At 44.8% G+C, this 15,899-nt stretch overlaps 1 protein-coding gene across 2 annotated transcripts in view; it reads right to left on the bottom strand.

Annotated features, from left to right (window-relative positions):
- LOC131192700 (zinc finger and SCAN domain-containing protein 12-like) overlaps positions 1-15,899 on the bottom strand; it is a 28,437-nt gene extending 12,538 nt beyond the window's left edge. For both annotated transcript variants that reach the window (XM_058172114.1, XM_058172116.1), the window contains exons 1-3: positions 15,751-15,899; positions 11,701-12,824; positions 2,971-3,100 (exon numbers count right to left, since the gene is read on the bottom strand). In XM_058172114.1, the coding sequence (XP_058028097.1) occupies positions 2,971-3,100; positions 11,701-12,468 (898 nt within the window). In that variant the 5' untranslated portion in view covers positions 12,469-12,824; positions 15,751-15,899. The remainder of the gene's footprint in view (positions 1-2,970; positions 3,101-11,700; positions 12,825-15,750) is intronic.

The following is a 15,899-nucleotide window of genomic DNA, read 5'->3' as shown; positions in this document are numbered from 1 at the left end:
TGAACTGGGAGAACGTGGGACCATGTGACCAGCAAAGGGGTCAGGGGAGTGGGACTCTTGGGGTTTGTATAACTGGGAAAAGAATACGGAAATTCAGTTTTGGAATTTCACTCATCGTGTGCCAGTTTCCTCATGCTAGTAAAGAACTTTGAAAGACAATGGCTTCTGAGTTTTTTTTATGCAGAAGAGGTTTTTCTGGAAGCTTGACACACCACTGTTTTGGTGGCCAAAACAAACCCCTGAGCCCCGTTTTGGCCAGCAGGATGCTGCAGAAACCCATCAAGGCTGAAAACAGGGCGCACGGGGGACCTCCCGTGGCCCCTCGTGCCCCATTTTTCCTAGCAGAGGCACCACGGGCCAGTCCTTTGTTATTTCGAGAGGCACCCCATGGGCCGAATCTAAGCACTCCATGGGATGGGTCCAGCTGCGGGCCTTGAATTTGGCACCTTAGCTCTAGACCAAGACCAAGAAACAACAGCTGGAATTGGATGCTGGTACTTCACCCTATCGGAGGGGTGAAATCTATTTACCTTCCTTACTGGTTCGGAAGTGCGCACGCTGTGCACGCACGATTGCTTCGCTTGTGCGCACGTGTGCCTCACACGCGTGCACGCGCTCTCTGCGCATGCGCAGAGGGTACAAAACACATTACTTCCTAGTTAAAACCAGGAAGTAATGACAGCCGGGCGGGTTGGCGGAACCTCGCACCGCGATTGCTACCGGTTCGCCAAACTACCAGCCAAGATTGCTACCGGATCGCGCGATCTGGTCTGAACCGGAAGCATTTTACTCCTGCTCTATCCTTTCCAGCACCCAGTTTCCAAAGAAGACAGCCTAGATTCAGCTATTACTAGCTTATTATTACTACGAGCTTACTCCTAAAGGAAACCCAACCCTGACTCTTCTTTGGAAAGACAGATACAGAGCCATGGTGGCGCAGTGGTTAGAATGCTGTGCTCCTGTTGCCTAATGGCAGTTCGAATCTCACCAGGCTCAAGGTTGACTCAGCCTTCCATCCTTCCGAGGTTGGTAAAATGAGGACGCAAATTGTTGGGGGCAATAGGCTAACTCTGTAAACTGCTTAGAAAGGGCCATAACAGCACTGTGGAGCAGTATGTAAGTCTAAATATTGCTATTACTATTGATGAAGCCCAGGGGCTTCAAACACAAGGCCTGTGGCCTGCGATGATGTGGTTGGATCCGGCCTGCAGGACCATTCTGGAAAATGTAAGGGACTGGCTCACGTGCTTCATCCCAGACTACCCAATGCGAATAGGAAACATGCCAGAAGTTTGGGGAATGGAGTCAAGCTGGCCACACCCACCCACCCAGCCACGCCCAGTGAGTAGCATCAAGCTGGCCACGCCCACCCAGCCACGCCCAGTGAGTAGCATCAAGCTGGCCACGCCCACCCAGTCAGCCACGCCCAGTGAGTAGCATCAAGCTGGCCACGCCCACCCAGTCAGCCACGCCCAGTGAGTAGCATCAAGCTGACCACGCCCACCCAGTCAGCCACGCCCAGTGAGTAGCATCAAGCTGGCCACGCCCACCCAGTCAGCCACACTCAACCAGTCGCCCCCCCACGCCCCAAGACCAACCACAGCCCTGATGCGGCCCTCAATGAAATTGATTCGATACCCCTGATGTAGCTGATGATGGCTGACGTATCAGCTGTTTGCCCTCTCAACTTCCCCGCCTATCTTCTCCCTCTCCCAACAGGTCAATCTCTGGGTACAGGTAGTCTTCGTTTAACGACAGATCACTTAAGTGACTGTCCAAACTTACAACGGACCTCTCCAGACCTACAGGTAGCCCTCACTTACGACCACAAGAGCCCAAAATTTCCGCTGCGAAGCGAGGCAGTTGTTCAGTGAGTTTTGCCCCATTCTTGCCACAGTTGTTAAGTGAATCACTGCCGTTGAGAAGTTAACAACAGAGTTGTTACGTGCATTGGCTTCCCCATTGACTCTGCCGGGCAGAACGTTGCAAAAGGGACACGGCAGCCGTCATAAATAGAAATCGGTTGCCAAGCGTCTGGCTGTAGATTACGTGATCATGGGGATGCAACAGTCGTAAGTGTGAAAAACGGTCATAAGTCACTTTTTTCAGCGCTATTGTAACCAGTCGCTAAATGAATTGTCATAACTCGAGGACTAACTGTATTCAATACAGGTAAATGGAACGAACTTCCCCCGGGTTTACGCCAAATACCTGACCTTCGGACCTTCCGCCGCGAATTGAAAACTCATCTATTTATTCGCGCGGGGCTGGCCTAAATTTTATCTAAATTTTATTTTTATTGGTTTTAAATTTATTATTAATTTTAATGGGGTTTTTAGTTATATATGGCCATTTTTATAATAAGTTTTTTAATTAGTATTTTAAATTGTATATTTTGTACTGTTTGTTTTTATCTTGGCTGTACACCGCCCTGAGTCCTTCGGGAGAAAGGCGGTATAAAAATTGAATAAATAATAATAATAATAATAAATATTAATCGTACAGGTAGTCCTCAAGTTACGACCACAATTAAGCCCAAAATTTATGTTGTTAAGTGAAAAATTTGTTAAGTGAGTTTTGTTTGCCCCCTTTAACAACCTTTCTTGCCACCGTTGTTAAGTGAATCTCTGCAGTGATTAAATTAGTAAATTTAAGTGAACCTGGCTTCCCCAATGACTTTTGCCTTTCAGAAGATCGTAAAAGGGGTTCACATGACCCCAGGGAAAATGCAACCGTCATAAATGTGAGTCAGTTGTGACCATGATCACGTGACCATGGGGATGCTGCAACGGTCATAAGTGTGAAAATCATAAGTAACTTCTTTCACCGCTATTGTAACTTTGGTCACTAAATGAACTGTTTTAAGTCGAGGACTGCCTGTATTCAATACGGATAAATACTGATCGTACACTTCCAGCACCCAATCAACATCTAACGCTCCCTCCTGCCCTTACTACCATGAGTACCTACCCACTGAGTTGGGATCCTGACCGTCTTTCAGTTCAACTTCTCCACAAAGGAGGCCGTTAGATCCAGAAGCTGCCAGGGATCCTTCAGCATCCGGGGAGACCATCACCACTGCTGCGCACGGTTCCAGCACCTAAAACAGAATAGAATAGAATAACAGAGTTGGAAGGGACCTTGGAGGTCTTCTAGTCCATGGTATCCTGCTGCGCCGGTTGGAGGGACTGGGAGTGGGAGGCACCGTTTATCGGTGGTTCTCCTCCTATCTCTCCGACCGGTCGCAGACGGTGTTGACGGGGGGGCAGAGGTCGGCCCCGAGGCGCCTCACTTGTGGGGTGCCGCAGGGATCGATCCTCTCGCCCCTTCTGTTCAACATCTACATGAAGCCGCTGGGTGAGATCATCAGTGGGTTCGGTGTGAGGTACCAGCTGTACGCGGATGACACCCAGCTGTACTTTTCCACACCGGACCACCCCAACGAAGCTATCGAAGTGCTGTCCTGGTGTCTGGAGGCCGTACGGGTCTGGATGGGGAGAAACAGGCTCAAGCTCAATCCCGCCAAGACAGAGTGGCTGTGGATGCCGGCATCCCGGTACAGTCAGCTAAATCCGCGGCTGACCATCAGTGGCGAGTCATTGGCCCCGATGGAGAGGGTGCGCAACTTAGGCGTCCTCCTGGATGAACGGCTGTCTCTAGAAGATCATTTGACGGCTGTCTCCAGGAGAGCGTTCTACCAGGTTCGCCTGGTGCGCCAGTTGCGCCCCTTTCTGGACCGGGAGGCCCTATGCACGGTCACTCACGCTCTTGTGACGTCTCGCCTGGATTACTGCAACGCTCTCTACATGGGGCTTCCCTTGAAGGGCATCCGGAGGCTGCAGTTAGTCCAGAATGCGGCTGCGCGGGTGATAGAGGGAGCCCCTCGTGGCTCCCGCATAACACCCATCCTGCGCAGGCTGCACTGGCTACCTGTGGCCTTCCGGGTGCGCTTCAAGGTTTTGGTGACCACCTTTAAAGCGCTCCATGGCATAGGGCCGGGTTATCTACGGGACCGCCTACTGCGACCAGATACCTCTCACCGACCCGTGCGCTCTCACAGAGAGGGACTCCTCAGGGTGCCGTCAGCTAGGCAGTGTGGTTTGGCGACGCCCAGGAAGGGCCTTCTCTGTGGGGCTCCCACCCTCTGGAGCGAACTCCCCAGGACTCCGTCAACTTCCTGACCTTCGAACCTTCCGTCGCGAGCTCAAGACACATTTATTCATCTGTGCAGGACTGGCTTAGATTTTAAATTTAGAGGGGTTTTAAATTTGATTTTAATATTTATATTTTATATTTATATTTCTATTTTTAATAATTTGGGCGTTAGAATAAGTTTTTTAAGGATTATTTTAATTTGTATATTGATGTTTTATATGCCTGTGAACCGCCCTGAGTCCTTTGGGAGATAGGGCGGTATATAAATTTGAATAATAAATAAATAAATAATAAATAGTCCAACCCCCTACTGTTATGGTCCGCCAGCAGCCTGCGGAGCTGGCAACGGAGTCAGACAGTGGTGAGGTTGAGGAAGAACATGGGCCCGTCCTGGAGGCTGGGGAAGGCCTGGATGAGGGCTTTGCGTCAGAGGCTGAGGTGAGGCCAGGGCCATCAGGAAGTGAGATGCGGACTCCAGAGCTTCCAGAGACTGATAGTAGTGAGGCAGAGGAACAGGAGGAGCCTGTTCCTAATGCACGCATGAGAAGAGCTGCCAGAAGGCAAGAGCAGTTCAAGAAAAGAGGACAACTCGGGAGTAGGGCCAAGAGATGATTGGCCTCTCCCATAAGGCTTAAAAGACCAGCAATGGCGTTTGTGCTCTTTGCCGGAAAACAACATTGATAGCTTTGTCTTGTTGCATTTGTTTTGTATCGGTGTCTTCTGAACTTTTGCCAAGAAAAGCCTTTAGCAGTTTCCCTAATTGGACCAAGGTTGGTAATAGGACTGAGGAATTCGTGTTGGGAGGAATTTGCTTTAATTTAGTTGGACGACGCTGAGAATGAGTTAATTCTCAGCTGTTCAAATAAAGTTTGTTTGTTTTTACGCTGACTGAGTTTCCTACTACCTACTTGAGCCTGGGTCACAACACCTGCCTAGGCAGGAAACCCTACACCGCTTCTGACAAATGGTTATCCAACATCATCTTCTTAAAAACTTCCAGTATTGGAGCATTCACAACTTCTGGAGGCAAGTTGCTCCACTGATTAATTGTTCTAACTACTGGGAATTTTCTCCTAAATTCCAAGTTGCTTTTATTTATTTATTTATTTATTTTATTATTTATTTATCCCCTCCATCTCTTGAGGCTTTCAAGTAGAGACTGGACTATCATCTGTCAGAAATGGTGTAGTAGGGTCTCCTGCTTGGATGGGGGGGTTGGACTAGATGACCATAAGGTCCCTTCCCTATTAATACTGGAATACAGAAGAGGCAGCACCCATAAACCAGAACTTCAGCTCAGTGAGGTAATCCGGACAATAATCACACCCAGATAAACTGCAGGCAGTCCTCAACTTACAACCACAAATGAGCCAGAATTTAGGCTGCTAAACGAGAAATTTGTTAAGGGAGCGTTGCCCCATTTTAGGACTTTTCTTGCCAGGGTTGTTAAGTGAACCACGGCTGTTGTTAAGTGAGTAACACAGTTGTTAAAAAGAGAATCTGACTTCCTCATAGACTTTGAAAGGGGATCATGTGACACCCCTCCTGGGACGCAGCAGCCATTTTGATCCTGTTGCCAAGGGGACGCTGCAACGGTGTGAAAATTAGTCATAAGTCACTTTTTTTGGTGCCGTGTAACTTCAAACGGTCGCTAAAGAAATGGTTCTATGTCAAGGACTGTTTGTAATTCAACAGGTAGTCCTCGACGTACGACCACAACTGAGCCCAAAATTTATGGCGCTAAGGGAGAGATTTCTTAAGTGAGTTTTGCGCCATTTTACGACCTTTCTTGCCACGGTTGTTACCTGAATCACTGCAGTTGTTAAATTAGTAACTCGGTTGTTAAGCGAGTCTGGTTTCCCTATGGACTTGGCTTATCACAAGGCTGCAAAAGGGGATCGCATGACCCCCGTCGTAAATAGGAGTCAGTTGCCCAACGTCCAAATTTTGAGCACATGACCATGGAGATGCCACAATGGTCATTGCCTTATACACTGTAAGCCGCCCTGAGTCTTCGGAGAAGGGCGGGATATAAATGTAAAAAAAAATAAAAAAAAAATAAGAGTGAAAAACGCTCCTCTGTCGCTTTTTCCAATGCCGTTGTAACTTTGAACGGTCACTAAATGAACTGTTGTAAGTTGAGGACCGGCTGTACTTTACCGCAAGGTTACATTAAGCGAAACTCGCAAGGGCCGTGGTGTGGCTCAGGCTGTAAGAAGCCTGTTATTAAAACACAGCAGCCTGCAATTACTGCAGGTTCAAGCCCGGCCTGAGGTTGACTCAGCCTTCCATCCTTTATAAGGTAGGTAAAATGAGGACCCAGATTGTTGGGGGGGCAATAAGTTGACTTTGTAAATATACAAATAGAATGAGACTATTGCCTTACACACTGTAAGCCGCCCTGAGTCTTCGGAGAAGGGCGGGATATAAATGTAAATAAATAAAAAAAAAAGTCTGAAAAGAGTTTTCTCCCCCCCCCCCACTCGCCTTTGCTCAAGGACATACCGACGTTAATAACATTTCAGGGGGCAAGACCCTTAAAAACAAGAAACTGGGGTATATTTATGATCAAGCCACAAGGAATTAAGGTAAAGGTAAAGGTTCCCCTCGCACATATGTGCTGGTGGTTCCCGACTCTAGGGGGCACTGCTCCTCTCCGTTTCAAAGCCGAAGAGCCAGTGCTGTCCGAAGACGTTCTCCGTGGTCATGTGGCCAGCATGACTCAATGCCAAAGGCGTACGGAACGCTGTTACCTTCCCACCAAAGGTGGTCCCTATTTTTTCTACCTGCATTTTTTACGTGCTTTCGAACTGCTAGGTTGGCAGAAGCTGGGAGAAGTAAAGGGAGCTCACCCCGTTACGCGGCCGCACTAGGGATTCGAAGCGCTGAACTGCCGACCTTTCGATCGACAAGCACAGCATCTTAGCCACTGAGCCACTGCATCCCTTTTCACAAGGAATTACGGAAGTGCAAACACAGGATGGGTTACAAAGAAGCCCAAAGATTAAAAAAAATAAATAGATAAATAAACGTACCAATCAAATGCCAAGCCATGATTTTCTGCTCATTCGAATTTCCGATCAACTTCCTTGCTAATAAAGAGGTGAGGTTTTTTTGCTAAATGCTTGGTAACTAAAATCACAACTGCTCTATTGCAGTGTCCCCAACTCCTGGTCCGTGGACCAGCACCGGGCCGCGGCATGCCAGCAACTGGGCCGCGCAAACAAGCAAAGCCCCATCCGTGGGAGGCAGGCACTACATGAAACCAGCCCCCCCTCCATTCCGCGGAAAAACCTCTCTCCACAGATCCGGTGCCCAAAAGGTTGTGGAGAAGGGTCACTGTTCCACTGTCCTTAAAGCTCTCACTGTGCCCAAGAACTCTATGTTAGAAGATTTATAGAAATACACATTCCTTGAATTCTTCCACAGCGGCCTGTTCCTTAAATAATCTGGTCACATAACTACTTTCCCCCCCCCCCTGCGTTTCCCCTCCCCCTCCCCCCCTCAAATTATGTTCTTGGAAGCGCAGATAGTCCTCACAGCCCAAGGAGCTGCTGATCCAATTCTACAGAGGAATTATTGAGTCTGTCATTTGCACCTCTATAACTGTCTGGTTCGGTTCTGCAACCCAACAAGAAAAACACAGACTTCAGAGGATAATTAGAACTGCAGAAAAAATAATTGCTACCAACTTGCCTTCCATTGAGGACCTGTATACTGCACGAATCAAGAAGAGGGCCGTGAAAATATTTGCAGATCCCTCGCATCCTGGACATAAACTGTTTCAACTCCTACCCTCAAAACGACGCTATAGAGCACTGCACACCAGAACAACTAGACACAAGAACAGTTTTTTCCCGAAGGCCATCACTCTGCTAAACAAATAATTCCCTCAACACTGTCAGACTGTTTACTGAATCTGCACTACTATTAATCGTTTCATAGTTCCCATCACCAATCTCTTTCCACTTATGACTGTATGACTATAACTTGTTGCTGGCAATCCTTATGATTTATATTGATCATCAATTGTGTTGTAAATGTTGTACCTTGATGAACGTATCTTTTCTTTTATGTACACTGAGAGCATATGCACCAAGACAAATTCCTTGTGTGTCCAATCACACTTGGCCAATAAAATTCTGTTCTATTCTATTCTAATAAAGGAAAATTAAATCCTGAGTATTAATTGGCTCCAGTTTCAAAGTTACAGCTTCAGGTCAAAATGGCATCAAAATAATTCCAAATTACGAGGGGGGGGGATGTGCGATTATGCTCCATAACTTTTCTACAAATTGCGATGTAGCAATGAGAATGGTGCCACGCCAATCATTATCAATCGATCTTTTTAATGCTACCAATAGCATAACTTTCCATTCGTTTATTGGTTTTTCCTGTAATATTTTCGTGCTTTTTGCATGAAAAACATAACATAACATAACAAACATAACATAACATAACATAACATAACATAACATAACATAACATAACATAACATAACATAACATAACATAACATAACATAACATAACATAACATAACATAACATAACATAACATAACATAACATAACAAACATAACATAACATAACATAACATAACATCAGAGTTGGAAGGGACCTTGGAGGCCTTCTAGACCAACCCCCTGCCCAGGAAGGAAACCCTACACCATCTCAGTCAGATGGTTATCCAACATTTTCTTAAAAATTTCCAGTGTTGGAGCATTCACAACTTCTGCAGGCAAGTCGTTCCACTTATTAATTGTTCTGTCAGGAAATTTCTCCTTAGTTCTAAGTTGCTTCTTTCCTTGATCAGTTAACTGTCAAGCTCTAACTGTCAAGCTCTAACTCTAAACTGTCAAGCTCTAACACAGTGGTGATTTGCTACCGGTTCGGGCGAATCAGTAGCAGCGGTGGTGGGAGGCTCCGCCCACCCGCCCGGATGTCATCCAATATGCTCTGTGCATGTGCAGAAGTGGCGCGCACGCGAGCGAACCGGTAGCAAAGGTAAGTGAAACCCACCAATACTCTAACATCAGATTAAACGGCAAGGTTCCATCTTTATGCGGTATCTAAACTGTGCTTTTTGACTTTTCTCTTGTGAACTATAGTAGGATCATTCCTGGGGAGATTCCAGCAATAATCGGCACGCATGGACCATTTCCCTTGGTATCTTTTCTCCATGCCTTTGATATCCTGGTGGAATTTCTCTCCATCCTCATCACTCACTGCCCCACAGTTCAAAGGGAAATAGTAATAGCACTTAGATTTACATACCGGATATGTGGTACCTTGCTCAATAGTAGTACCTGAGAGAGGGATCTTGGAGTCCTAGTGGACAACCATTTAGATATGAGCCAGCAGTGTGCAGCAGCTGCTAAAAAAGCCAACACAGTTCTGGGCTGCATAAACAGAGGGATAGAATCAAGATCACGTGAAGTGTTAGTGCCACTTTATAATGCCTTGGTAAGGCCACACTTGGAATATTGCATTCAGTTTTGGTCGCCACGATGTAAAAAGGATGTTGAGACTCTAGAAAGAGTGCAGAGAAGAGCAACAAAGATGATTAGGGGATTAGGAGGCTAAAACATATGAAGAACGGTGGCAGGAACTCAGTATGCCTAGTTTAATGAAAAGAAGGACTAGGGAAGACATGATAGCAGTGTTCCAATATCTCAGGGGCTGCCACAAAGAAGAGGGAGTCAAACTATTCTCCAAAGCACCTGAGGGTAGAACAAGAAGCAATGGGTGGAAACTAATCAAGGAGAGAAGCAACCTAGAACTAAGGAGAAATTGACTGACAGTTAGAACAATTAATCAGTGGAACAATTTACCTCCAGAAGTTGTAAATGCTCCAACACTGGAAATTTTTAAGAAAATGTTGGATAGCCATTTGTCTGAAATGGTGTAGGGTTTCCTGCCTGGGCAGGGGGTTGGACTAGAAGACCTCCAAGGTCCCTTCCAACTCTGATATTATTATTATTATTATTATTATTATTATTATTATTATTATTATTATTATTATTATTATTATTATTATACTGCTTCACAGTGCTTTACAGCCCTTTCTAAGCGGTTCGCAGTCAGCCTATTGCCCCCAAAAATCTATGTCCTCATTTTATTGACCTTGGAAGGATGGAGGGCCGAGTCAACCTTGAGCCGATGAGAATCGAATTCCCAAATTGCAGGCAGCTGGCAGTCAGCAGAAGTATCCTGCAGTACTGCACTTTAAGCATTGCACCACCGTGGCTCTTGAAATAGTCTAAATGCGAGTGTAAGAAATCGATTTTCAGTGACATGTTTGCACCAAGTGCTTTATAGGACCTAAACAAATCTTCCACGTGTTTCTCATAGTCATCTGCCTTGCTGTTCTCAAAGTGAAGATAAATTCATACACTTCCACGTGGTACCATTTTCATGGTTCTCAAATGGACAGCTAACATCAAAAACATCATTAAAAAAGGACAACAAAGAATGTTCTTTCGGCGCCAACTCAGTAAGCTCAAACTGCCCAAGGAGCTGCTGATCCAATTCTACAGAGGAATTATTGAGTCTGTCATTTGCACCTCTATAACTGTCTGGTTCGGTTCTGCAACCCAACAAGAAAAACACAGACTTCAGAGGATCATTAGAACTGCAGAAAAAACAATTGCTACCAACCTGCCTTCCATTGAGGACCTGTATATTGCACGAATCAAGAAGAGGGCCGTGAAAATATTTGCAGATCCCTCGCATCCTGGACATAAACTGTTTCAACTCCTACCCTCAAAACGACGCTATAGAGCACTGCACACCAGAACAACTAGACACAAGAACAGTTTTTTCCCGAAGGCCATCACTCTGCTAAACAAATAATTCCATCAACACTGTCAGACTATTTACTGAATCTGCACTACTATTAATCTTCTCATAGTTCCCATCACCAATCTCTTTCCATTTATGACTGTATGACTATAACTTGTTGCTGGCAATCCTTATGATTTATATTGATATATTGACCATCAATTGTGTTGTAAATGTTGTACCTTGATGAAGGTATCTTTTCTTTTATGTACACTGAGAGCATATGCACCAAGACAAATTCCTTGTGTGTCCAATCACACTTGGCCAATAAAATTCTATTCTATTCTATTCTATTCTACTTTGTCGAGAAGTTACGAGGCATCATGATCATTAGGCACCTCCGTCCTTTGTAGGCAAATATACTCGCCTGTGTGTAAATCTATATTATGAAACATCTTGAAAACCTTAGCCAACTAGCAACCTTTGTCACCTGCTTTCTAAGTCATCTAATCAAAATATGTGAAATGAACACATTTTATCTCGGCAGGTGATAATTTCCCAAAATTTGTAGAGCGGCAATGGTGGGTTTCTACAGGTTCACCCCGGTTCAGGCGAACCGGTAGTGGCGGCGGGAGACTCTGCCCACCCTCCCTTGACATCATCATGGACGCTCTGCGCATGCGCAGAAGCCCCGCATGCAAGCGCTCACAATTCCAAACCGGTAGCGAAGCGTACGTGGAACCCACTACTGTAGAGCAGTGTTACCTTAATCTCCTGTTTCTGACTCCTGAGGAACTCTTCTGCGAGACTCACGGCCTGGGAACAAGCCTGAGGAAAACGGTCCCTGACCCAGCCCTGCATCTCTAGAGGTAGGATGGCCAGGAACTGCTCCAGGATCACCAGTTCCAGGATCTGCTCTTTGGAGTGCTTCTCTGGCTTCAGCCATTGATAGCAAAATTCCCGGAGTCTCTTGCAAACTTCTTGAGGTTCGTCAACCTCCTGGTAACTGTACTGCCTAAAACGTTGGCGCTGATGCTCGATCAAGAGAGCCTCTTGGTCCACAAGTACGTCCTTCATTGGCCTGTTTCCTTCAACCTCTGGACCATAAAGGATCCGAGGAGGTAACTCGCCGTTGTTGACCACCAAATACTGAGGAACGCTTTCTCCATTCGACCACTGGCTGGTGTTGGGGAAGGATTCGCAGGAGTCCCAGGGAAAAGGTTTTGACTGGTGTGGAGTCCCAAACCCAGAAGGAAGAAGCTGGACTGCCTTCAAGACTTCCTGCCACTGGGCCTCCCAGCGTTGAGCCAAACCTCCTTCTGATCCTTGGATCATCTCTTGGGGAGCCATCCATCCTAGAAATTCTCCTATGGTCCCAACCTGAATGACCCGAGGGACCATCTGTTCCCCATCAGCATCCAGAGCCCGCACTTGGGCTTCCTCCTCAGACTTTCTTGTAGGGTTCATGCCGTGTCCCAGAACATTCTGGAAGGAGAGAAACGCGGCTCCTCCAGCCCTCAGTTCGGTAGCCATTTTTGCGGCTAACGTTTCACAGAAGGCAACATCCACATACAGCGAAGGAAAGGTCCCGGTTGAAGCTGACGTCAAAACTGGAAATCCTCGTCAAAACTGCAATGACGAGGATTTCCAAGCCAAATAAGCTCGGGAATAATTGTAGCCTCTTCTTTGAAAGATGACTTTTAAAATAAAGATAAATGATTACAAAGGAGGAACCAGACGGATCTTCTGGTGAGGCCTACAAACGTTGGAAGATTTCAGTCAAAAGAAGAAGAAGAAGAAGAAGAAGAAATTACTCAAGGAAGGGACCAGCAACATTTCTTGATTAGCAGACATCAATTTTCTTCCTTGAAAGAGACGGACAGCTGATTCTGAAAGAGAGAATGTACTTTAAAATGTTGGAATAAAGCTCTGATCATCCCCAGATATTTTAAGTACTTATTAATCAAATTTATCTAGCTGCCCATCTCACGTGAGCTGAGTGAACTGTGGCACTATTTTTCAGAGTTCAGGAAAATTCAACGGCATGCAGACTTTTTTAGATAATTTCACCAGCTTCTGATCAACATAGTATTCTACAACATTATGTTAGATTTTTTTTGTCCTCAACCAGCAGAATTATCGTTGTTTGTTTGTTTATTTATTTATTTAAAAAAATTGGCGTGGCTGCCTGGCTTAAAATGTCATTATGCTTTAACGGTAGTCCTCAACGTACGACCACAATTGCACACAACATTTCTGTTGCTAAACAAAACTTTTGCTGAGTGAGTTTTGCCCCATTTTACGACCGTCCTTGCCACAGTTGTTCAGTGAATCACTGCAATTGTTAAGTTAATAATACAGTTGTTAAGGGAATCTGGCTTCCCCATGAAAGGTCACAAAAGGAGATCACATGATCCTGGGACAATGTAACCATCATAAATGTGAGTCAGTTGCCAAGCATCTGAATTTTGATCATGTGACCCATGGGATGCTGCAACAGTCATAAGTGTGAAAAATGGTCATAAGTCACTTTTTCCAGTACTTCGAACGGTCGCTAAATAAATGGTTGTAAATTGAGGACTATATGCCTTTTTCTTTTTCCTTCTCTTTTTCTCTTGTTTATTTGACTGCAAAATCTTATGGAAAGAACTACCTTTCTGATGTAAATTATGCAGCTACAATCCCAACAGCGAATTAAATGGGATTTGTTTCCAAGTAAATTGAACCAAGGAATGTAAAATGTTAACCTGAAATATTTAAAAGTTATCTTTTTAATCCACTTGATTCCTCCAGAATTTCAAGATAACCAATACTGTGTCCTTTCTCAGCTGCTCTTCTCCAAAACAACCCTGCAGAGTAGGTTAGATCCAAAAGGAACAGCTCTTTTAAATCCGAGTCTCGTCTGTTTTGAGTCCAACAATTTGAATATCCTGAGAAACAGATATAATCCTTCCTGTTTAAGCTCTTCGATTCAAGATATACCACCAAGATTTTGGTCCTTTTAAAAAAAAATTTTTTTAAACTACCAAAGATTTTAAAGATATTTTTAGAAGTAAACCATTAACATTTTCAAAAAAATCAATTTTACTTCATACTGGGATTGTTTCTAATAGGAGAAAAATTGGATCGCAACATTTCTAAAATAGACAAATCAGGGCCTAAAAGGCATTATTAAAACATATTTGTAGGAGATTATAATTTAAGATTTATTTTGGATTATGATTGTTAGTTTTAATACCCTGCATTTTGTTCTGGGAAGTCGGGAGGTGGGGGGTAAGGGGGAGGGGAACTGGGGGGTTGAGGGTAGAGGATGGAGTGATGTTAATGTACAGGGATTATTGAAGATGTATAAATATAATTAATGTAGGGTCGGGTCTGCCCAGCTACCATTTTAGAATGGTGGGGAGGGAGAAAGAAAGGAAGAGAGAGTAGGAGGTAGAAAAGAGGAGAAGAGGGGGAGAAGAGGGAGAAGAGGAAGGAAGAGGGGTAGAAGAGGGAGGAGGAAGGTGTAGGGTGGAGGGAGGAGAGGATGTAGATAAGAGAAGGGGAGGAAGCTCTGGAAAGTAGAAGAAGGTAGAAGAGGGAAGAGAGTTAAAAGGAGGGGGTGGTGACTGGGCAAGCCCGACTAATTCTATATGACTGTACATTGGATGAGTTGTTGGATATGAATGTAAAAATAAAACTTTTTTATATAAAAAAATAAATAAAAATAAAACATATTTTTTTTTATTTGCATTTATATCCCGCCCTTCTCTGAAGACTCAGGGTGGCTTACACTATGTTAACAATAGTCTTCATTCTATTTGTATATTCATATACAAAGTCAACTTATTGCCCCCAACGATCTGGGTCCTCATTTTACCTACTTTATAAAGGATGGAAGGCTGAGTCAACCTTGGGCCTGATGGGACTAGAACCTGCAGTAATTGCAAGCAGCTGCTGTTAATAACAGACTGCATTAGCAGTCTGAGCCACAGAGGCCCCCAGAGGTATTTGTAGGTACCTCAATTCCAGCACACCTTAATAATAGACTTAGACTAACTTCATTGTTACTTTAAATGTACACTAATCGCCCTACGTTAAAATGAAATTTCATTGCGTACACCTCTCAAAGGGTCACCACCTCCGATATACACTCCACAAACACGACAACATAAATAAATACAACATTATGCATACACCGTCAATTCTTTTTCATGCTGATTGATTTGGTTGTAACCTTATAGGCCTCTGCTTTTCCAAAATTTGCTAGAAACAAATTCAGAAGCAGGCTTAACTTACACCACTGCAACTCAGAAGTTTTTAAGAAGAGATTGGACAACCATTTGTCTGAAGACCTCCAAGATCCCTTCCAACTCAATTCTAAAGTAAATTAAACTAAAGATGTCAAGCAAGGAGAGGAAGTTATCAAAAGCGTTTCAAATTCCTCTTGCTATTCTCTTCACACTCGTGGCCTGCCCTTGCCTTGCCACCTGACAGCACACAGCATCCAAAATCCATCGCTGCAACAAGAGGGGTAATGCTAAAGCTTTCTAAAAGGGCGGGCATCTCAGCTTATTGCAGCAGGAAGAAAGAAAATTCTGGGTTGGTTGGTTGGTTTTTAAAACGTGGAATCAAGGAGAAAATGGAAAAGAATAGGTTCCCCGGGAGAGAAACTTCAGCTGCCCCGCGATAAGATTACAAATTTGAAAATGTATCTAAGCAACACACAAAGGAGAAGAATGCAAGAGAACTGCGAGGAGGACCACAAGCGAGCGAGACTGGACTCCACAAAAACCTTGACATCCCAATTTTGCACACAGCTGTGATTCTCACCTGGGCATTAGCGCTTTGCCCCCACACTCTAGGCACTCCCCTGGCATAGATGGGCTGCGGGTTGGTTGTTGCCTCTCGTTCTTTTGATAGTTTCCTACAAGGCAGGGTGGTTGGGCGCAGGAAGAGGCCTTGCCGAATATTATGCCCAC

This window comes from Ahaetulla prasina, chromosome 2 (assembly GCF_028640845.1).
Source record: "Ahaetulla prasina isolate Xishuangbanna chromosome 2, ASM2864084v1, whole genome shotgun sequence".
Taxonomy (NCBI): Eukaryota; Metazoa; Chordata; class Lepidosauria; order Squamata; family Colubridae; genus Ahaetulla; species Ahaetulla prasina.
This window is presented reverse-complemented; position numbering and strand designations above follow the sequence as displayed.